The sequence below is a fragment of the Lycium ferocissimum genome, chromosome 5 (genome assembly GCF_029784015.1).
Source record: "Lycium ferocissimum isolate CSIRO_LF1 chromosome 5, AGI_CSIRO_Lferr_CH_V1, whole genome shotgun sequence".
Classification (NCBI taxonomy): domain Eukaryota; kingdom Viridiplantae; phylum Streptophyta; class Magnoliopsida; order Solanales; family Solanaceae; genus Lycium; species Lycium ferocissimum.
This window is the reverse complement of record NC_081346.1, coordinates 8965827-8990156: the sequence shown is the minus strand read 5'-3', so window position 1 is coordinate 8990156 and position 24330 is coordinate 8965827. Positions and strand designations below refer to the sequence as shown.

At 33.9% G+C, this 24330-nt stretch overlaps 1 protein-coding gene and 1 pseudogene across 1 annotated transcript; both read left to right on the top strand.

Moving 5' to 3' along the window:
* The first annotated feature begins 1991 nt into the window (after window positions 1-1991).
* On the top strand, window positions 1992-11753 carry LOC132055847 (pyridoxine/pyridoxamine 5'-phosphate oxidase 1, chloroplastic-like; annotated as a pseudogene).
* Window positions 11754-12355: 602 nt separating this feature from the next.
* LOC132055843 (pyridoxine/pyridoxamine 5'-phosphate oxidase 1, chloroplastic-like) lies at window positions 12356-19273 on the top strand. The gene is made up of 14 exons (XM_059447841.1): window positions 12356-12574; window positions 12690-12878; window positions 13250-13288; window positions 13712-13879; window positions 13985-14090; window positions 14384-14550; window positions 14654-14896; window positions 15127-15215; window positions 15854-15904; window positions 16001-16091; window positions 16691-16795; window positions 16919-16989; window positions 18209-18304; window positions 18871-19273. Exons 1-14 carry the CDS (start codon window positions 12443-12445, stop codon window positions 18935-18937), a joined length of 1614 nt encoding a protein of 537 aa, XP_059303824.1. The 5' UTR covers window positions 12356-12442; the 3' UTR covers window positions 18938-19273.
* The last annotated feature ends 5057 nt before the right edge of the window (window positions 19274-24330 follow it).

Sequence of the window (24330 nt, the reverse complement as noted above, 5' to 3'; positions counted from 1 at the left end):
TCCCTACATAGCATTTTTTGTGCTATTATTACCGCAAAAATAACTCCTATAATATTATTTATTACTATAATAATTTTTGCATGGTTATTCACCATATAAATAATTAAAGCATCACAATTCCATCCACCCTCGAGTCCTCCTCTCCTATCTTTTCTCTTTTATTACTTTTTATAAAAACTATAAGCCACTCCATGGCCACTTGACAGAAAGAAAATACATAGTACTAACTAATAAATTAAACGGAGCTTCTATACAATTTATTTATCTAGTGGTTTCACGTGTAAAATTTTATGGTGGGTGAGGCACAAGTATTACTTGGCATGTGAGGGTGATTTTTCTTTCACAACTTATGGGAATTTTATGTTCATAAGAAAAAATACAACTTAAGACATCCAAATTGCATGTCCAAATATGATTTGAAACCATGTCCAAACAGCTCCTTAGTACTATTTCTGTCTCCAACCGCAACCTTCATTCTTCAGCCTCCTCTTTTCCATTTCTTTTACTCTCATTTTTCTATCGTATGATTTTCTCGATCAGTTTTCTGGTCATAATATTTTTTCCACCCAATTCATTGTATATTCATGCATATATTTATATTCTTCATTTGATGCTTGGAACGTGTAGATAGGTTTGATTGATGAGGGTTTTATGTATTAAATCAAACAAATTGTGTCAGTTTTTTATATTTATAAACAAAATCAAATTAAAAAAATAAAGCTTTTATCGGGGTTTTTTTTATTTTTTTGATTTTTTCTTGGTTTGATGAGAAACATTTATAACAAAACTAAATAGTTTTTTTATGAAATATGATGCAGATGCCATGCTATTTCATACAATCATACCCTAATGCAGTTCATTTTAATCAATTACACATGAAACTATCAATTACAACACCATAAATGGAGGAAAAAATTCATATCATGCACGGGAGCTTCAACTTCTAAAAGGTGGGCTCTTTTAACTTTATAAATTGTATATATCGAAAAAACTTGATTAAAAATGGATGGATTGTTGTGAGGGACAACAAAAACATTAGAAGTGTAATTGATTCACTTAAATTAAATGAATATATATAATATTGGGTTGGTTTATCTAAGTGTGACTTTTTTTTTTAGTTAAAATCAAATCAAATTAAGTATGATCAATTTTTCTTCATTATCAAATCATTAAATTATTATATTTTCAATTAACTCAAATCGATTTGTTTCTCAATTTGTTGATTTGTTTCCCGTTTATCGATTTTTTTTATATACCCTACTTGGTATAATGGTACTTTTGTGCACCGTGTTGGCGGAATGACGGAAAAGTTACTTCAATGGATATTTATTATTGCTCAAATGTAACTTAAAAATTAAAATTCAACTTTTTTCTTTTTATCATTATCTTATTCATTGTGAATGACTTTACTTATTTAATTAATTAGTTATGGAAATACAAATTACAGAACATTACTAGTAATTCTTTTCAATGTACATGTCGTCTTGTGCTATCAAATGGCTCGTGTAAACAGGGGCGGATCCGCACATAAATTATTTCGCGAACTCACAACTTTTATCCGAACTTTATATTTATAATGCTAAAACCTTCAAATATATAAGAAATTTGAGTTAAGCCTTAAACAACTTACGTTCTTTACCGGTTAAGCCCATTGCAAAACTGATTGATCCGCTTCGCGTAAACAAACTAAAATTATAAATTATTTTTGTCTAAGCTTAGCAAAATAGAGATTAGTTAAGAGGGTTGGACTTTGGAGTAAGTTATGGCCGGAGGGGTATCAGGAGGGTGAATTGACGAAATGGTGGTGGGAGAAGCGAGAGGAAAAAGTTAAAATGAAGTGGGACCTGCAAGCACTTGTCAATTAATTAATGGAGACCCTCACACAACTCACAAGTATGGCACGGCATACCTCACACACCATAATTTGTTTCTAGTTTGGTTGGAGTGCATCAACACGCTCTTTACCTATGTCAACGAAGCGTCAATCAGCTGTTGCAATGGGAAAGGAACGTAAGCCGAGGGCCAAGGATCGGAATAAAAGAGAGATGAGTATGGAGGAGAAGCATAAATTAGGCGTTGGATTGCAAAGTTTACCGCAAGAGAAGATGCCGCAGTTAGTGCATATTATAAGGAAGAGGAATGAACATTTAGCCCAAGATGGTGAGCTCGACATTGACACGGAGACTCTATGGGAGCTTGATCGCTTTGTGGCCAATTGGAAGAAGATGGTGAGCAAAACTAAGAGGCAGGCATTGATGAACAATTTCGGACCACCATCCGCCACTGCTGCAGCTACATCGGCCGATGGGGTAATGCTAATGCAAAATTGCATTTTTCTAATACCCTGTTTTGCCAAGTTTCTAAAATCAACTTATTTTAAAAAATGTTTTTGTTTTTTTAAGTGCTATTTCACAAAAGTACTTTTGCGTAAAATTATTCGGTCAATTAATTTAAAAAACACTTTTGAGCAGCAATTTAGTGTTTGACTAAAGTTTTATATTTGGTTAATTATTTTTCTCAAAAATGCTTTTCTGGTTGTAGAATTTATGTACACTATTTAAATCAATGTTAACATAAAAAATCAACGAAAAGGCTCAAATATGCCATCGAACTATCGGAAATGGCTCATTTATGTCATTCGTCAATAGTTTGGCTCATTTATGCCATCGAACTATCAGAAATGGCTCATCCATGCCATTTTTCATTAACGCAGGTTTTACAATACCGAGAGAGGTCCATGTCGTTTAATTAAACCAAAGACATATTTGAGGGTCGGGTTTTATAACGTTTGGCCAAGCTTACAAAAATCTATTTTTTCAATAAGTGCTTATTTGAAAAAAAGTGAAAGTTGTTTTACTTTTGGAGAAAATAGGTTTTTCCTTTAGAAGTATAAGCTTTTTCGAAGCTAAAAAATAGCTTTTTGCCCAAAAGCACTTTTTTGAAAAGTACTTTTGAGAAAAATACACATAGAAGCACTTTTTGGCCAAACACTCATTATTTGCAAAAGTGCTTTTTAAATTAATTGGCGTTTTCGCCAAAAGTACTTTTTTGAAAAGTACTTTTTAAAAATGTTTTAGTGCTTGGCCAAAGGCTATTAGTTTATTTTAGGATTTTATTTCGGTTTAATTAAAACGCGGACCTCTAAATGGTGACCAAGTGTCATATCTCGGTATTGTAAAACCGACTTTAATGAAAAGTGCATGGATGATATTCTCGAATCATGCCTCAAAAGATTTAAATCAATGTTATTTGAAAAATCAATGATGCCAGAAAAGACAATCCCCTTAATGTCAAAAGAAATATGGAAGGTTGTTACTTATCATAAAATTTATATATGCTCCCTCTGATTCTTTTTTAACTCATCAACTTTTAAATCACTCGCTTGGAGATATGATCAAATTATACAAATTAGCATAGGCATATATATCAATAATCAAATACAGTAAAATAAAAATAACATAAAAGAAAATAAAAATAAAATAAGACAAGTCCCATAATTTTTTTTTTTTTTTTTTTAAGAAACATACTTAAAGGAGTGGACATTCATTGTTAATACACTTATGCTGGAGTAGATTAAACAAAACTTTAAAAGTGCAAAGAAAGGACAAACGAAATAGGCATTTGTCAAACATAGGCATAAATTAGCAATGGACTATATATTTTGGTATTCAAATTGATTATAATATTCTTGTGACTTGTGAGCCGCGTAGGAAGAAGGTATGAGCTATGTATGGGTTGATCAATATTGGGATTAAATGTATGTGATGTTCGAACTTATGTTTTTTTATCAATATTTTATTTTAGAATTTTATCCATTCAAATTTTTGCATTATATGTCTAAGGATTTCGGTATGGCATGATTTCTTTTTCTTTATTGATTTAGCTAAATTTGGTTAACATTTTTTCTCATTTAAATGAAGTTGCATCTATTTAATGTTGTTTTCTATTTTACATGATTCACTTTTTTGTAAATAATTTTTTTAATTGACGCCAATACATACTTGCAATGCACGTACGCTAAAACTAGTCTTATTATTAAATAACTGCATAAGGTACTAGTAGTCAAAATTAAAATTTTAAGGTATACTATAATTAATAAGGTTAATTTAGTCAAATAAACTCCTAATAATATACTACTTTCTTAAGAAGAGTTGAAGGGAGGGAGTGTAATAAAGAGGAAATGTCTCCAGGTGTTTGAGCTTCATGGCAATTGTACTTTGTGATGGATCATTCCAGTACACTCCAGAGAGTGTAAAAGGAACAAAGCAGTTCTTTCTTGTGTTCTTGAGCTCAAAAGATCCACTTTGTCTTAATGCAGTCACAACAGCAAGCCAAGAGCAGGGAGGAGATTTCATTTATGAGCCAGCAAGAAGCTATAGAAGTTGATCAATTGTTGATGGGTCCTCTTGGTTTTACTCTGGATCAGCTCATGGTTTGTCTTCTCAATTTTGATTTCTTACTTGTTAAATTTCTCTACTTATCCCTAAGTTGGGTTTATTTGTTTTTGAGTTCAGGAATTGGCAGGCTTGAGTGTTGCCTCTGCAATGTAAGTGCTCTCATAGCATACTTGAGTATAATATATTGTTCCACTTGTGGCACTAGACCCCATGCCAACTCTCCATCTATTTATAACTATGGCACCAGTGGGAAAACAGTATTTTTGACAGAGGGTGGATTTTAGTAGTGAAACATCGTGGTTGTTCAATATTGGAAATCCTCTGCTCGTGCTATTGCCTGTGATAAATTATCATTGTGTGCAAACAATTTTTCCTTATCGATAAAACTAGATAATCGTAACTGTTTTCATGTGGCAATCCATTTATCACCTAATTGAATAAAAACATATGTGTGCAGTCTCAAAGAAGCCACGGTTAAAGATCATTTGTTTGTGAGAGGGTTAGTTGACGAAGATATAATCAAAGAAAGTAACCTAGGGAGAATTTGGAACCAACAATAGGTGAAGCCTTCATAGGAAAGACAGAACATATGTAGGGTATAAACAAGCAATCTCTTGGTCTGCGAAAGTACCACTTCTTTATTTATTTCCTCCTTGGGATTGACAAGACTAAATGCATGTCATCTCTCCAGGTCTATAGTTCAAGTGAATATACTCGTGTGCTTGTTATATGTGGTCCTGGAAACAATGGCGGGGATGGTCTTGTCGCTGCTCGACACTTGCATCACTTTGGTTATAAGCCCTCCATTTGTTATCCAAAACAGTCCAATAGACCTCCTTTTGCTGGTTTGGTCACTCAGGTAAAGGATATGACATGAAATTCTTGAACCTCAATATTTCTAGTTTATTTGAGATGTTAATGGATGTGAGAATTTTTGTAGCTTGAATCACTATCAGTTCCATTCTTGCCGATGGAACATCTATCTGTGCAGCTTTCAAGTGACTTTGATATTATAGTGGATGCAATTTTTGGATTCTCATTCCATGGTAATACTTCCTTTCTCAGTTTCTATTTGACCTTCCCATTAGTTTGTCTCTTCGCTGTGGAGGCTAAAAACTGCTATCGAAAGCTATTTAACTGCATAGCTGTATACCAAACTTTTTAGTCTAATTCTTTGCATTAGTTGGTTTTATCAGTGATTATCCACCATAAACGCGTGAATGCAGCTTTGGAAGTAATTTGCTGTTATTGAGGACTTTGATCATTATCGTCACTTAATATTGTGGTTCTTGTTTCCTTAGGGACCTTGTATCCTTCCTCTTTTTTTACCTTTTCCTTCTACTTATTTAGGGCTGTCCATAGATGGAATAGTCAGTATAATTTTGCCCTGGAGCTAGCTAGAATGTCTTTTTGAGCATATTAACTCTTTTCAGGCAACCCAAGGCCACCGTTTGATAGTCTCATCAGAAAGCTGGTCTCCATAAGAAACCAGCAGCGTACACATGAGAAAGCAGCTGTCATTATATCTGTAGATGTCCCTTCCGGATGGCATGTGGAAGATGGAGACGTTTGTGGTGAAGGCATTGAACCTGATATGCTGGTATGCAGTTGTTAAGTACTCACATTGTATTGTTATCATGCGTTTGTCTCATTGGTAACTCTGCTTTTCCTTTGAGAATCAAGTGAAATGCCTAAAGAAAACGTTGGACATTCACTGTGTAGGTCTCTTTGACTGCTCCAAAATTGTGTGCCAAAATGTTTTGTGGCCCACATCATTTTTTAGGTGGAAGATTTGTTCCACAATCCATCATAGACAAATTCAAGCTAAAACTTCCATCATATCCCGGCACTTCCATGTGTGTTCGGATTGGAAATCTTCCACCATCCAACTTATCAGCACAGAAAGGAACATTTGCAGCTTCTGTATCTCGAGGTGGAGGAAGATCCTATTGCTCAGGTTGAGATTGTATAAAAAGCAGAGACCTGACGTCTATTATATTTGGATCTTTGACTCTCTTGTGGTAATTTTGTCGCAAATTTGTCACATAATCCAGATTGTATGCACACGTCTTTTCTTAAAAGCACTGCAGTATCTTTATATTTTTTGCAATAAAGCCCCAGTTTGATTGCAGTTTCAAAAGTGGCTTGGGGATGCATTGGCTGCTGGCACAAAAGAACCCCGTTATATGGTCCTATCAACAGCTGGGAAAGATGCAAAACCGTAAGTCTTTCTAGCTTCTATTTTCTTGTCTTTACATGGTCTGCAAGTTAATATAACAGGGTGGACACCTCAATTCTGTTTTGCAATCAAGTGATTTTTCGCCTGATGTTAACTGTGTGGTATTTCTTCTTCCCAGTTCATCGCGAATGATATTATTGGAAGGAGTAAATAAAGATGGTTTTGTCTGGTGAGCTACATAACTTATGCTGAAGTATAGTTAGTCTATTTAATGACATCTGTGTTGTTTCTGCAGGCACACCAACTATGGGAGTCGAAAGGCTCGTGAAATTTCTGAAAATCCACATGCATCACTTCTCTTTTACTGGGGTCCTCCGAAGTGCCAGGTTAAAAACGATTCCACCTTTACCACTTCCTGCATTTTGGGAGAGCACTTATATCTAGTGACATTGTGTTATATTGGTGTGATTATTAACAATTTAACGTAGATGAAAATGTCAAGCGATAGCTTTAGAGATCCTGTCCTGGGTATGCAGTCAATTACTTGAGGGTGACCTGCAGGATTGTGTTAGGGTAGACGAGTTGCTGAAGAGATGCATTTAGCCTTTGTGAACAACTATCATTAATGCTGGACGATATTTCTTTGCTAGAAATTTGCTGCTTACGGTTCCCTTGTTAGAATCCAAGGTTCAGTTTCCGTATGATAAAAATGAAATGTAAAGAAGAGACAGGAAGAGGAAGTATCATGATTACTGTGCGGACTCCGTTAAAACCTCAAATAGTCATTTTCTTTATCATAATTGCGTTCTCTCGGAGATATAATTAAATAATTGACTACATAATGCACTTACGTTTAGATAATTGTTCTTGCTGGCTTCATTACTAATTCATTTGTAGGTAAGAGTGGAGGGATTTGTGGAGCAAGTTTCAGATGAGGAATCTGATCAATACTTCTCTAGTCTTCCTCGAGATACGCAGATTAGACCAATAGTTAGCAAGCAGGTTCGTCTAGTATTTTCAGCAATAGATTTTCTAGATTGCAATATTTTTGTGTTTCTGTATACGTGCATCAATAGCTAGTTTTCAATTTCTTCTGCAAGTTCAGAGCACCCCGATTCATGGACGAGAGGGTCTCTATCAACAATACAAAGAATTAGAGGAGAAGTACCATGACAGGTTAGTAATTTCACATATTTCTAGCATTCTTTCTCTGCTTGTCCTTATCTGTAACTAGCTCGCTCTGGTTTCAATATTCTATCTATGCCTAGTGGAAGTATTCTATTGACTGGGATACTGTAAAAAATGCATCAGTTATGTGATTGCTATCCCATGCCTAGAATTAGTGGATTTCTTTTCAGCATTTACAATATTTAGATAAAATTCTTCATAAGATGAAATCTTCTCCTTGATACTGATGTGATTGCTATCCCATCCCTAGAATTAGTGGATATCTTTTCAGCATTTACAATATTTAGATAAAATTCTTCAGAAGTTGCAATCTTCTCCTTGTTCGAACAAGTAAAAGACGTACCTTTTGTGTATACATTCTTGGAAAAAATGTCTGAGCAAGACCTGTTGATTACAACCTAATCATACTTCCTTTTCCTTTCTTGAAAAAAAAAGAAAAAGAAAAGTCTCTGGTTATCTAGATTCAAGTGAACCTCAGAGTTTTGGCAGGGAGAGGAATCTCAAGTGCACCTCAAGTATATCCAAACCCATCTTTCTTTTATTTCATCATGATGGATTCCATTGGGCCTATCAAATTGATCTCTTTTTAAATTCAATTAATCTGGGACCTGCACTAAAATTGATTTGGGTTCAACAGAGAGATCACAAGGGGAAAAAAAGAAAAAAGAAAAAAAAAGGGTCATGAATGGGAAAACACTTTGACATACCTCTTTTAAGTGTTTCATATATGATATATGCGTATTTGTAGTATTTTGAAAGCTAGTTAGAAACCTCGGTCCAGAGTTGAAAGAACAGATCTCCAGCATCAGTAGTATAAAATGAGAACAAAATCATACAAGTGTAAATGGGACAATCCTTTACCAGTAAAAGATTCCCTATAGTATTTCCTACCAACTTGATGGAGTAGAACTAAAGTTATTTTTCAACAACTCTACCTTGATGATTTGAGGTAAAATTCTACCTGATATTAGTTGCTGTTGACTTATGCATTTAAGCGTGCTGTCATTAACAGATTGCAGTACTATGCGGAGGAGATTGATGGAAGAAGAGTATGGAGAATTCATAGATTGGTCCCACAATTAGCAGAATCAGCATCTTCATTATGACTTGCCATCTCTTTGAACTTAGCAAAAATGCATCAGTGTAGGACAGGAAGCTAGCTAATTAGATCTTTTCTTTTCCTGTTTTCCTTCTGATTAGATCTCTTTGTAAATATCTCCGTGGTGATTTGCATAGTATGTTCCTTCTACTTCTATTACAGATGAAGATTGTCTTTTGTTTCCTTTTCCTGTTCGGGTCATTAAGATTGGTGTTAAAAATGGCTCTCTAGGTCTGTTCCTCCTGACATGCTTGATGATGCACACTTCAGAGTGGCGTCTGGGAGGGTAGCATTTACACTTCGAGTGAAAATGGAAAATGTTCGGGTCATTAATTATACCTCATTTCTGCATTATAACAATAGTAAGAAACTCCCACCGAGGCAATCTTCAAATGATCTTGCCATTCTTTCCTTGCATCCTTCATAAATTCTCCCCAGTGTAACCATTCCAGAACGCTCAACATCACTTCAACTATTTCTTATCATAGAACATGTTATTGTAGTGTCCAATGGACGGGTTAGGTCATAATAAACAGATAAAGTCAAACATTGACAAATTGAAAAGGATTTGACTTAGATAAGTTCCAAATTGAGCTGAGCAATAAGCTGATTTGATGGCATTTGGCAAAGGAATAGAATAACAGTTTGTTCTTAGGTAAAAAAGAAGGTAATTAGGGGTCTCCAGACGAAGCTTCTGTCTAACTGAATGAACCGATTAGCGTTTCTAATAAGTTGACCTGATACTGCAGAAGCAGGTAGCCCAAAATTAACCAGGTTGCATCAAAATGGAGAGACTTGGGCTATCGACTTGTATGACAAAACATGCAGCTGTAGGAATTGGGAACTTTTCGGGGTATGCACATCAATGAGACAATGATAGCCCTAAATTTATTACTCGTATAACTCTGTTATGCCAAAAAGCATTTGATATATTGATGAGGTGGACACCCAATTCAACGTGGCATTGATGGCATTCCACCTCAGCGCCCCTTATTTTACTGCAATAACTTTTATGATATGAAAAACAGCATGATATGTTTACTCGTTTATTGACGAAAATTGTATTTGCTAGTTGCTACTATTAACACCCTCTGTGTCCGTATGTCGTAACTCGTACACATCTAGGCTCATAGCCAAGTCTGTATTGACTAGTACATGTTTGCAACGCAGTAGCTTGAGGTCATCTGTTTTGTAATGAGTCTGATTCTTGTTATGAATTATGTCATGTATTGCAGCATTTTCTTCATTGACAAAGCTGCAACTTATTACTTTGTTTCAGTTAAAAGTTAATTAGATCAATCTGATTTCTGTTTGGCGTCTATTAATCGAAAGAGCTAGCTCTGATTGCTCTTGCTTACTTCCATCCTACGCCTCGTAAAATTTTATCATATTGTTTTCTCTTTCACATCATTAATCTCCAGACATTTCTGACTGCAGTTGCACTAATTTTGTACTCTCTTATGACCTTCTTCCTTCACCTATAGAATTGACCTGTCTGTTAAAATGTGAACAGATTGGTCCAAATGTTTCAATTTCTGCTAATGCTTGTATTGGAGCTGGTGCCAGGCTCATCAGTTGTGTTATCCTTGATGATGTTGAAGTCAAGGTACCACTTTTACTACATCACAGCTCATGAGAAACTTTTTTTTTTAAAACTCACAGCTCATGAGATACTTCAGTGACATTTGCTTGAATTTAACATGGGGTTCATTTTCCATGAAAATGCGGTTGTCATTCATGCAATTATTGGCTGGAAATCTTCAATCGGCAGATGGTCAAGAGTCCAGGTAAGTGATGAAGGTGGCTATATTCTTGTTTAATATATCAAATACATTGCTAAAAAAAAGATGTATTGGCCTTGACACCCCCAAAATATCCCAGGAGATAAGTCGTTCTTGATTTGTAAGGTTGTCTGTCTTGTCAATACATAATGGCTGCTGGTCTGTCCTGTCAATACATAATGGCTGCTGGTCTGTCCTGTCAATACATAATGGCTGCTGGTTTCTCCTTTGAAGTTTAGGAAGAGGGAAGAGCTGTCATACTACACCACTTTCCTCAGAACTGTAGAGTTAAATATTTTGGAGAAAGTACTTTTTCAGATCAAAATTGGACAATATACTTGCTATTCATTAATGATGATGTTAAATTAGTTCCAAGAGTGTAATCTAGGTATTAAATGAAGAGAGTTCTTTTCTTCATTGAGATGAAGTAAATGTTGTGCTTGACAGTAAGAACTCATGTCGATCACTAGATTCTGTGAACAAAATCAATTTTAAAGGAGTCAGGTCTCTTCAATGAGAATTCCTAAGATTGGCTGTACTAATCCTTTTTCTTTGGTTCTATTTCCATGCTAGCTGAATAGCACCTCCAGTATTTCATTTGCTTTCTCCAGTCCTAGTCTTCACATTAGGTGTCTAAGCTTAAATCAAACTGATTTCAGGGAGCAGGAGACTACAACGCAAAGCTCGGGGTCACCATTCTTGGTAGTGTATTTTTTTTTATACCCAGATTCCTAGTTGTTACAGTTCTTATGCTTACAAATTGTTAACATTAAACTTTTGTAGTGGTTTTTAACTAAATCAATATATTGGAATCAGGTGAATCTGTATCAGTTGAGGATGAAGTAGTGGTGATCAACAGCATTTTCCTGCCCAACAAGACTCTTAATGTGAGTGTCCATGAAGATATCTTACTTTAAACTCAATGAGATGAATTTGGCAGTGCCCTTTTGCTTCTGCTATTGAGCCGATTCCTTCCCCGTAGGCTTGTATTACCATTTAGTTTATGTAAGTATTGTTGGTACATTTGAGTACAGAACAATTAGCTAGTTTACTGTTTATTTGTAATTTCCCCTTGTAAGATACTGCAATAAACCATTAGTTTCTTTCCTTTTTTCTTAGTTTTATTTATTTTTTTGGTCTCTCCCCCCACCCCAACCCCCATGTAATCTCAGTCTTTTCATAATGGCAATTCATCCCAATTTATTACAATATTAGGACGTCTGGTGGTGAAGATTTCACTCTACCATATTTCAGATATACTTCTTAACCCGATTCCAAGAAGAAATTGACGATTAGTACCTTGGATCAGCATTGTGTACTTCACAATAATGAGTTGTCAACAAGGTTGCTTACCTTTTCTTTATAGTTTTTTTCTTTTCAAGTGGAATACGTTTGACAAACTTTCGTAGTTGATAGTTAAGTAAAACATAAACGTTCGTAATTATAATAATAGTGTATGGTAGGGGATATACATAACACATGGATGGTAAATGAATTTTATATTTACATAAAAAATCCATCTTGAGATTACGAGAGATTAGACAAGCGAATATCCAAGTAAAAAATGTCCTCAATTACGCATCCCTACATAACATTTTTTGTGCTATTGTTACCGCAAAATAACTCCTGTAATATTATTTATTACTATAATAATTTTTGCATGGTTATTCACCATATAAATAATTAAAGCATCACAATTCCATTTGGAAAGAAGTGGCCAAGATTTGGAAAGAAGTAGAATAAACCGAGAGAGGCCACGATGTCATAATTGTCAGTTGACAATTGGGAGGTTTATACCATGCTTGCGTTGTTGCGCAAAGGCAAAAGAATGTCATGTCTTGTCACCGCAACATTCCTTCCTTCTTCACCTGCTGCTCTTTCCGTCCATAATTTCAAGAATATCAACACTTCACATCATCTTCTTCTTCCGGTAAATTCTCTTTCTTTCTTTCTTTCTTTATTTATACGTGTCTGATCTTGATTTCGCTACGTGTAATACTGTCAGCTATTGAATTACTTAGTTTGCTTAATCTTGTGAATGATAGAGGTTATTGGGCTTAAGACCCAATATTGGATTCAGTGGGAGATATTGGGGTTTAGTGAGAGGAATGGCAACAAAAATGGATAGCATTCAGCAAAACCCAGACTCCATTTCGTACCTAAACCAGCAAGAAGCTGCTGAAATTGATGAGATACTCATGGGCCCTCTTGGTTTTACTGTTGATCAACTTATGGTTAGCCTCTTAATTTTTTCCATTTTCTTTCAATTCTTTCCCTAGAATTGCAGTACTCCCTCTGTCACAATTTATATGATACTTTTTCGCTTTTCGACGGTCAATTTACTAAAATTTGAAGCTAAACTGGATTAGATTAATTTAATATTTTCAGATTAAAATTTGTATATTTGAAAACTACGTGAAAAGTATAAGTTCAACTTTTCTCACATCGATTTTGGTGAAAAAATATATCTTAAAATGTTGTCGCTCGTGAATCTTGGGAAGCGAAAAGCATCACATAAATTGGGACAGAGGGAGTAATATTTTTTTTAACTTCCATTAGGGGATATTTTCTGGTATGGTGTTTGATTCTGTGGTTTTGATTGCAGGAATTGGCTGGCTTGAGTGTTGCCACTGCAATTGCAGAGGTCAGTAATTGGAATTGCTTTGTAGATTTTTTCTAGAAAGATTCTTTATTTGATCACCTCCTTTATTTCTATTATTACACTTTGATATGGTTGAAGATGCATTTTGATTCATAGACTAGCAGTTTGTTTCAGTTGTATTGGATTGAGTATCTTGGTTATGTTAGATCTTGATGCAAGGAAACAATGCAATTGTGTAGCATCTGCCTAACTGGCTTGTCGTATTTTTGAATTTTTCATAATTTGTTCTTCCCCTGCATATTAGACATTAAAACTTTTGTCTTTATTTCTCTTCCATTTTAGCAATTTTTGAGTGGAATATAGGTTGATAGACCAATACTATCAGCCTTTTGCTCTTTTTCCATCTTGGTCCTTTGGGGGTAGCTCGTTGAGGCTTTACACCAGTGATTCTAATTCTTCTGACAGGTCTATCGACCAAGTGAGTACAGTCGTGTTCTTACTATTTGCGGTCCTGGAAACAATGGCGGTGATGGTCTTGTAGCTGCTCGTCATCTATATCACTTTGGCTATAGGCCATTCATATGTTACCCTAAGCGTACTGCTAAGCCTCTTTATAGTGGCTTGGTAACTCAGGTATCATTTTTTGTTCAACTTTATGAATGGCCAATGTATCGTCCATATATCCATTAAAAGTTTCACTTATTCATCTATCTGATGCATCAACATGTTTTTTTCTAGCTCGAGTCGCTCTCAGTTCCTTTCTTGTCATTGGAAGATTTGCCAAAGGACTTGTCTGACGACTTTGACATTCTAGTAGATGCAATGTTTGGATTCTCGTTCCATGGTATGTTTTTTCTTTAGATCTTTTTGTCATTGAGCTTCAACATGTAACTACTCAAATTTTAGAATCTTTTGGTTGGGAAGCCTTGCATTTATCTTCTTTCTATTTCTTTTGTTCATGTCATTTACTTTGTTTTATGGATAAGTATCTCTTGCTTTACTTTATATTCCTTTGAGCATGGAAAAGAATGTGAGCAGTGGGGTTTTTCACTAAAGAATTCTGGTGAAACTGCTTATATCATTAGCCATATAATAATCCTTTCTATTGATCCATAAAAAAACTAAAATCTTTTCCAGGTAGTCCAAGGCCACCTTTTGACGAATTAATTCAGAGACTGGTGGCACTAAAGATTAATAACGATACGCATCAGAAATCACCTGTCGTCGTCTCTATTGATATTCCGTCTGGATGGCACGTCGAAGAAGGAGATCTAAGTGGTGAAGGTATTAAACCTGACATGCTGGTATGTATCTGTTTTTTGTTTGTATTTAATATCTGGAAAGCCTTGCTGTTTTGACTTTCCTTTAATTTTGAGCCACCTAATAAGTTAATTTTCTCGAATTTAGGTTTCTCTAACTGCCCCTAAGTTGTGTGCCAAAAGGTTTTCTGGCCCGCACCACTTTTTAGGTGGCAGATTTGTTCCACCATCCATTAGAAACAAATTTAATCTCCAATTACCAGCATATCCCGGCACTTCCATGTGTGTCCGAATTGGAAAGCCTCCAAAAATTGACATATCATCTCTGAGGGAGAACTATATTTCTCCTGCGCTGCTTGAGGAGGAGGTCACCGCTGACCCCTTTGATCAGGTATGAATTGATGTTAAGCAGAGTGGATGATGACTGAGAACTTCTTTCTGTTTCTTTTTTTTTTTCTTTTTTTTTTTTCTTTCTTTTCTTTGTAACCTTAATATATAGTTTGCCATATTCCAGGTGTCACTAATTCTAACCCATGTTTCTAGAATTTTCTCTGCGATTTTATGTTTAACTGCTAAATTCCCTTGTTGCTTTATACTTAGATCAATTTTGTCTTTGCACAGTTCCAGAAGTGGTTTGATGATGCAATAGCAGCAGGCTTGAAGGAACCAAATGCCATGGCCTTGTCAACTACTGGCAAAGATGGCAAGCCGTGAGTGTCTCATGTAGTTTTTGCCAAAATTATTTCATTTTTTTTTTTTTCTAAACGCCTGCTGAATAATATGCGACTCTAAGACTTTACCTCTTCCCTCGCCCCTCTTTTGCATTATCTAATCATTAAGAAATTGCTATAAGAGCTATATCTTCAAGAGAACTTTCATATGACAGTTTTGGTTCACACTCAATTGTGAAACTAGCAACAGTTTTGATATGAGAATTAGCAGGGTGTTTAAGGAAAACTGTTGTCGCTCTCTCTCTCTCGCTGTTTTTTTTAATTTGGAAGGTAGGAAAATTGTTGTCTCTGTGTACAATGGTTCTGCTTACTTGTCCTTCCAATGCCCTTTGCTTGCCAAGGAAATAGAATATTGTCCATTTGCATTGAATGGCAAGTGACTCTAATTTTCTCATTTCTTAACTATATAAACCAGCTTTGTGATACTTGTAAGTTGCAACCATAATAAAAAGCTAGATCATTGGGATATTTGGTAAGATTATTGGTTCATTCTGAATCTCTGATTAGCATTTCAAATTGTTTATATGTTGGTTCTCGTTTAAATGCTTAGATAAGTTCTTTTATCTCTTACTTGGACCATAAACTTATGGCATTTTATGACTGTTTTTTAACTGAAGTTCATCAAGGATTGTATTGCTGAAAGGTTTTGACAAGGATGGTTTTGTCTGGTTAGTTCTGCTCTCTCCTATGGTAGTGCATACTAAATGTCATTCAGAAGATAGTACTTTGTTTTTTCGTTCTTAGATCGAGTCTTCCCTGTGCAGGTACACCAATTATGAAGGTGGCAAGGCTAAACAAATAGCTGAAAATCCTCATGCCGCACTCCTGTTTTACTGGGATGATTTGAATCGCCAGGTATAGCCTGACTTAAGCTATCTTAATTGATGATCTGTCAGTGATCTTGATCTTATCCTTCAAGGAGAAAGATTTAAGCAGTCAACTAGGAGGAGGCTATCAGTCCCGTGTTTACTATTGTTAGCATAGACTAAATTTCAAGTGTTTATATCTCTCAGCATTTTGGGGGAACATGGCAATGTATATGATATTCCTTCTTTTCTGGACTTTTAGTTGGCTGCCTGACTAAAAGAAAGTGTTTTTTGTAATTTCTAGAGTTTATATTAAGCACTCACTCTGCTTTATCATGGCTTTTTCGCTTTCGTTATTTTCATTCTCATATTGCTTTGAATTGCTTGTCCTTATCTAATCATTTTTTTTTTGGCCATGCTTTCTCTTGAGCCGAGGGTCTTTCAGAAATAGCCTCCCTACCTTCCAAGGTAGGGGTAAGGTCTGATACACTTTACCATCCCCAGACCCCACATTGTGGGATTTCACTGGGTATGTTATTGTTGTTGTTGGTTGTATCTCCTGCTGCTAATGAATTACTGGCACGGATTATAAAAAAAGGCATTTTTTCTTTTTCTGAATGAATCTTAAAACAACAGTGTGGTCTCTAGGTAAGAATCGAAGGGCCTGTGCAAAAAGTTCCAGATGAAGAATCTGACCAATATTTTCACAGTCGTCCTCGAGGAAGTCAGATTGGTGCCATAGTTAGCCAGCAGGTCCGCCAGTTTCTTAATCTAATTCTTGAAATTGTTTCTTTAACTTTGTTTTTTATGTAACTTTCTTTCTTTCTTTTTTTCCATATAATTTGCAAGCATCTGTCTCTTGCTTCTTTTCTTCAGAGCACAGTTATTCCGGGAAGGCAAGTGCTCCTTGACGAATACAAACAGTTGGAGGCAAAATACTCTGATGGGTTAGTTCTAGTCTAACTAATTAACTGCCTCGGAATGCCATTGTTAAGAATCCAAATGCTAATTGCTATGATGTTTCTGTATCTGCATGGTTTATCCTGTTCTCATACTTCCGCTCAAATTTACCTCTTGTAATCCATTCCCGTACTTCAGGAAATATGTGATATATATTAAATTTCCTCTTCAAATTCACAATCCCTTTGAAAGGAAAATTGAGGAATAATTTTCGTCAAACTGCCTAAATAGGAAATGAGTTACAAATAATACCCCCATAAAAAAGTATTCATAAAGAGGGAATGGAAATTCAGAAGTGGGAATGAGAACTAAGAAAAAATAAAATCCATAAGTTGAGTTCTCATACCCTTTTATAGATTTATAAGTTTCCTTATTCTGCATCAGGAAATTAACGGAAGTTGAATCCCAAATGTTCCGTTCTAAACTTCCCAGTCACGGTGTAAGGTTTTACCCTTACAATGTCTTCATCTCAACTGCAGATAAATCTTTTTTGTTTGGCAGTGGGAAGTAGAAATGCATGTGAACAGTTAGGTTGTCAATTGATTCTTTTATCTATGCCTGCCTCAGCTCAGACACAGCTCGAATTAGATTTCATCAGTAGGTCCAACCAAAACTCAGCCTTGAGAATGAAAATTTATATCGCTAAATTGTTAAAGATTAATGACATTTATTCTGAAATTGTAAGCCACATTTAATTTGAAAATCGTAAATCAATAGATTGATTGTGAAGGGAGGGGAAAAGAACTAAAGAGCAATACCGATATATATTTTTTTCCCCTTTTAACTTTAACAGTTTAAAAGAAAAAACAATTTTTTTTTTTTTTCATTTTGGTATTTAGCTGTAGGAACAACTTGGGTCCCAGCCTAACAAAGCTCAGACTTGTCTTTTACTGAGGTCTGACATCAAATTTAAACTTAGCCCTCTCAGATTCAATTTAGGCTCGGCTTCAGAAATGGTGCTTAATGAGCTTAGTTCAATTGTTCAGTTCCTATTGTGGTGTATGTGCTATTATGTAGTTCAGTATTTTCATGTTCTTATATAATTAAAACCAACTAATTAGGTCTCCTAAATGATTAAAAAAAATCTGTCTCCTGTAATGTGACCATTTTAGTAATTTGTTATTTCCCTTCCTCGCAATTTATGCTCGTAAATTTGACTCCCATATCCTTGTAAAGACTTGAGAATCTATTTTGTCTCATCTGCAGAAGTGTGATTCCCAAACCAAAGCACTGGGGAGGCTACCGGCTTAAACCTGAAATGTTTGAATTTTGGCAAGGACAGAAATCTCGCTTGCATGACAGGTATTGACTCCTGGATGTCTGTTCCGAAGACTTCCATTATTGTGCTAGGAATATATCCAACTCAGAAGAAATACAGTTTTGGCGGATTTCCTTTGTTATTTGTAACGGAAATGTTAGGGATGCAATTCACTAGGTAGCTCATCATTCAGAAGAGGAATGTGATATAGAACTATAAGAATGGAGTGGAAACGAGATATGTAATGTTTAGCAATACACTAAAACAATTTAGATAAATCTGAATGAATACCATAGCATAGACTTGGGAGAATTTAATTATCCAGGACCTGGGGAACTTTAGCAGTTCATATACTGAACACTCCGTAGTGAACGACTTTCCAACTTATCACCCGACATAGGCAAATGGTTTCTCAAAATTCTCAATATGTTAGGTGTGTGAATACTGTCTAGAGTTTTAAAACTACCAAGTATCCAAGACTCTGTTTCTATATGTGAACTGCACTTTGGTGAGATTTCCCGATTAAACTCAGCATATCTGCCTCTTTAAAACTTTAAGTTGCTCTTCTTCCCATATAATTTATGGCTAAGTTCGGTTTATACTAATACAGGTTGCGTTATATCCCGGAAACAGTTGATGGAAAGACGGCGTGGAGGATTGAGCGATTGGCTCCATGACTTGTGTTGAGGGCATCTTCATTATGAGGATGCCAATTGTTGTTCTTTCCTTTCATATTCTCTTCTTTCCGCGTATTTGATCATGGGCGTGTATATTACAGAGAGTTGAGGCAACTGCATAAACCAATAAAATTCTTCTCATCATGGCAAAATTTTAGGGATAGATTTAAGTTTCATGCACGGAAGTTTAAAGATATTTTATATGGTCAGTGTGGCTTAACCCATGAAAACAGATTAGTTACTATTTAATGTTTATAATAGAGAGCTACATGTAGTTACATTTTAAGTGACATGATTCGATAGATCTTTTTACTGTTAGTCATAGAACTTACTGTATGGTCTCCTCTCTATTTTTCTTTTTTGCAACTTATTGGAAGATCTAAAAGCTATGCAACGTCAATTTATGAGTAGTGCAGTCACAACTCACAAGTCTGGCCAATACTGTCGATTTTACGACATTATATTCTGTATTTATGCTATTAACCACTATTGTACTTGTCAAATTAAGAACGAGCATGTCTTCGTTCCACTGAGCTTCTAAGTTGCATACAAGAAAAAAATCCGTAGCATATAACAAGAGTAAGGTATAGAATCGTCGTGCAAGCTGTTAATGCTGTGTGATGTAATTTCCTGATTTGATTACATTGCCCGATGTAATTGAGTCTTAAATGATAATTGCATAAGTAATCTCTTTCCTTACGAGAACTATGAATCAAGCCATTTTTCGTCAGGTAAACTTAACATTTAAAGTACTGTAGTTGTTTAGCTGATTAAATAAGACTTACGTAGAATTTTCAAAAGCATATTTTCTTTTAGAGTTGCTTCAATTTAATGGACTAGATTCTAAATGGCGACAATGATTTTTCCAGAAAATTCGCGTCGAGAACGAAAGTCAATATTTGGAGTGACGTCAAGTATTGCAGATCATTTTTTATTTTTTTCTACTATATAGAAACTTGAGTTTCTATATAGTTTGGTCGTCAGTCACTCATTTGAAAAAAAAAAAATTAAGGTGTGTTCCACTCTTCTATAATAGTAGAAGAAATTTTTTTTAAAAAAAAAAAACTTAAGGTGGGGCCTAATCTTCTATAATAGTAGCAATGAAAAAAAAAAAACCAAATTTAAGGTGGGGCCCACTCTTCTTTAATAGTAGAGATTAAAAAAATTAAGGCGGGGTCCGCGTAAAGAATTAGAAGACAAAAAAAATTAAAATAGGATCCACGTGAAGAAGAAGGAGACAATTGCTAGAAAAAAAAAAGATATTTAAATAATGATAATAAGTTCAGAAAATGATAAAGGTAAGCTAAGAGAAAATGTAAAGAAGAGAAGTTCGGGAAAAAAAAATAACGATTTAAATTGAACATAAAAATTGCTAAAGAAGTCATAAAATCAAAAGATTTAAAACTTATACCTTTGGGTAAAAATTTAGACATATACGTCTCACACCAATAATGAGGAATAACATTAAGAAGACGAAATATAAACGGTTTTTCTTTTTACTATATTACAAGAATGAGTTGGGGGTGATTTCGTCGTCCACCTCCAACTCATGTAAAAAAAAAAAAAAAAGAGTGGGCTCCACCACCTCCAAAAAATAAAAAAGTGGATCCCATATTAAAAAAATTAAACAATATAAAAAAAAAATAGAATTAGACCCCATATTAAAAAAAAAAAAAAAAAAAGTGCACCTCATATTAAAAAAATCAAATAATATTCATGTAATTCCCAAAGTATCCTCATTAAGTCAATAATGGTGGATTCATTGTCACATGTATATCAACCCATTAGTGGGAGCAAATGAAATTATTGTACAGCAAAAAATGTGGACCCCATATTATTGCTTTTCTTCAAAAGTTTAAGTAGCTAAACCATACAATTTCCTTTCTTTTCTTATATTAGCCTGAGATCTAATCTAGATATTTAAGCATTGATTTTATTCGCCATGTCATTTATTTGTTATGTTTACTAAAATAAATATACTTAAAATATTTATATTTTAAAATAAGGCAGAATTTAATTACTTTTTTATTTTTATTCTTACTCTAATAAATGTGAAAAGAGATTAATGTCGTAAAAGAAAAAATAATATTAAATGGAGATCAAATAATAAATAAGGTAAATTAGTCAAATTATAATTCTAATTGACGTTTCCTTAAAAAAAATGTGCAAAAGACAACATGACAAGTAAAATGAGTTAAACCAAGAATATTCACCAAAATAAAAAAAATAGTAGCTCTTCATTTAAATAGAAAATCAAATTTCTACTTTGTTTCGTTTTAAACATGTGAAATTAATTTAATAATTTGAATTAGAATTATCCAAATCAAAATTTGATAAAAAATAATAAGTATTGAATCTACATACATTAACAATAGAATATTTTACACCTTTAAATTAATCGAATTAAAATCCAAAGTATCAACTGATGCTTAAATATTACTATTATTTTGTCTCAAAAAGAGGAAAATAGTTTCCTTTTAAACAAGTCTTCTCTTGCAAAAAGTATTAATAAATCAACACTAATATAATAAAGTTTTGAATACGGAGCACAAATTATAATGTTATACTAATCGTGTTTTGAACATAGTGTGTGTATATATATATATATATTATCACTACCCAAATACAACTACATACACATAGATACCCTATAATCCAAAGTGTTGGGCCCGTGCACAGCACGGGCATATACCATCTAGTACTATATAGAAACATGAGTTTCCATATATTTCGTCTTCAGTCACTAAATTTTTTATTTTTTTTTAAAAAGGTGGGCCTCAATCTTTTTTAATATTATAAAAATTGTAGAAAAAAAATTAAGATGGGGCCCAATCTTCTATAATAGTAGCAATGAAAAAAAAACAAATTTAAGGTGGGGCTCACTCTTCTATAATAGTGGAGATTAAAAAAAATTAAGGTGGGGTCCGCGTGGAGAATTAGGAGATAATTGCAACAAAAAAAAAAATTAAGGTGGGGTTCACGTGAAGAAGTAGGAGACAATTGCAACAGAAAAAAATAGGATTAAATAATGATAATAAGTTCAGAAAATGGTAAAGGTACGCTTAGAGAAAATGTAAAGAAGAAAAGTTTGGGAAAAAAGCAATAGCGATTTAAATTGAATACAAAAACTGCTAAAGAAGTCATAAAATCAAAAGATTTAAAACTTATACCTTTAGGTATAAGTTTAGTCACATACGTCTCACACCAATAATGAGGAATAACATCAAGAAGACGAAATATAAACGATCTTCTATAATAGTAATTTTTTTTTTTTTAAAAAGGTGGGGCCCACTCTTCTATAATAGTAGAAATTTTTTTAAAATAAATTAAGTTGGGGCTCACTTTTTTGTAATAGTACAAATAAAAAAAAATTAAGGTGGGGATCGCTCTTCCATAATAGTAGAGATAAAAAAAATTAAGGTGGGATCCACGTAAAGAATTAGGAGGCAAAAAAAAAAAAAAAAAAAAAAAATTAAGGTGGAGTTCACGTGAAGAAGAAAAAAAAAAGGACATTTAAATAAGGATAATAAGTTCAGAAAACGGTAAACGTACGCTTAGAAAAATTTAAAGAAGAGAAATTCAGAAAAAAAAAAGAAATAACGATTTAAATTGAACACAAAAACCGCTAAAGAAGTCATAAAACCAACAGATTTACAACTTATACCTTTGGGTATAAGTTTAGACCCATATGTCTCACACAAATAATGAGGAATAACATCAAGAAGGTGAAATATAAACGGTCAAGAAACGTATTTGGTCACGTATCATTTTTACACTCCTTTTACTTTTCACTATATTATCATGCTCACATAATTTCACTTAATAAACAAATAACATTTGTGTATATGTATTAATATTCATCTATATATATGCATCGACAGTGCAAATTTAGGTATGTTTATTAGCAATATAAAATATATATACTATCACTACTCAATACATAAATCTTTATAATTATGCACAACTATATATATATATATATATATATATATATATATATATATATATATATACTATATAATTCAAAGACGCACGGGCATACGCCATCCAGTTTTCCATAATAAGAGTGAGGGAGTTGTAAATTAAATAAAAAAATGTTAATCTTATGAGCGTTTTTTGCTTCTCTTAAAAGAAAAATGCAACGTAACAATTATTTTTTTATTTCAAAAGTGGGAGTGAAGTAATATTAACCCCTTATTATTACTTTTCTTTACTTTATTGCTCATCGAGGAGCTTCTGATTCCCTACTTGAAAAATAATTCACGTGCTCAATTAGGAAACACGCTGACACAGTATTATTTCTCTTCACAAAAGATAGGCCCCACTTAAATATCTTGTACCACGCGCTGCTTCTGCAATTGTACCAGTTTTCTGAATATGGGCCCCACTGAGTATTCCTTTGACCTTTATTTATTTTGTTTTAAAAACTCATCAGCATGGTACAATTCATTTTCTTGGAGATCAGCTTAGACATCATAAATTTGGATTGATTATAAATACTAGTGTACTGTCTAAAAAATATTTTTCTTACCAATATAAAGTCATAGATTTGAGGAAGAAAATGGAAATTAAAAATAAAATAAAAAATCATTAGCTAAAATACTCCCTCTTTTCATTGTGTGAAGATATTATTGTTTGGGAAGTCAAATAGTTTTTTAACTATAATTTTCTCAATTATTTTTAAATATTATAAATCATTAGCTATGTTGACTTCTTCTTCTTTTTTTTTTGTATTTTTTAAACATGTAAATTTTATTTTAAATTATTTTAAGAATATATATCTATGTGCATAGTCAAAATTAAATGTTTTATCCCCTAACCCATTCACATGTATTGAGAAAGGTGGAGTAATATTTCTACCAAGAAAATGAACCTTTACGATATATAAAAATGCACAAAAATATAAAACTATCGTGCTATAAAGCATAAAAATTGTAGAAATACTGAAAAGTAAGAGATAAATACTGAGAGAAAGAGAAAGAGGGGGGGGGGGGGGGGGGTGGAATAAGAACATAACATATATTCGTTAGCCACAAACCTTTCTCCGAAAAGATCGGGGGTAAAAAAACAAAGAAAATCAATATTCCACAAGAATTACAATGGCAAAATGAAACTAACTTATATCGGCGGAAATGTATGTTTCTCCTAAAACAAATTGAAGAAATATTGGAGATCTATTAGAATAAAAATGCATCAAGACATATGCTATTTTTTCATAAAACGATTAATTTCACACACATCCTCTCAAGGGGCACTCATATAAGGACCACCACCAATAGTTCCACTTTCCATTTTCTCTAACCACACGAAACTCAACCAATTATATGAGAAGTATAAAGGTCAGGCCCTTGAAATATTGGCATTCCTTGCAATCAATTTGATGCACAATAACG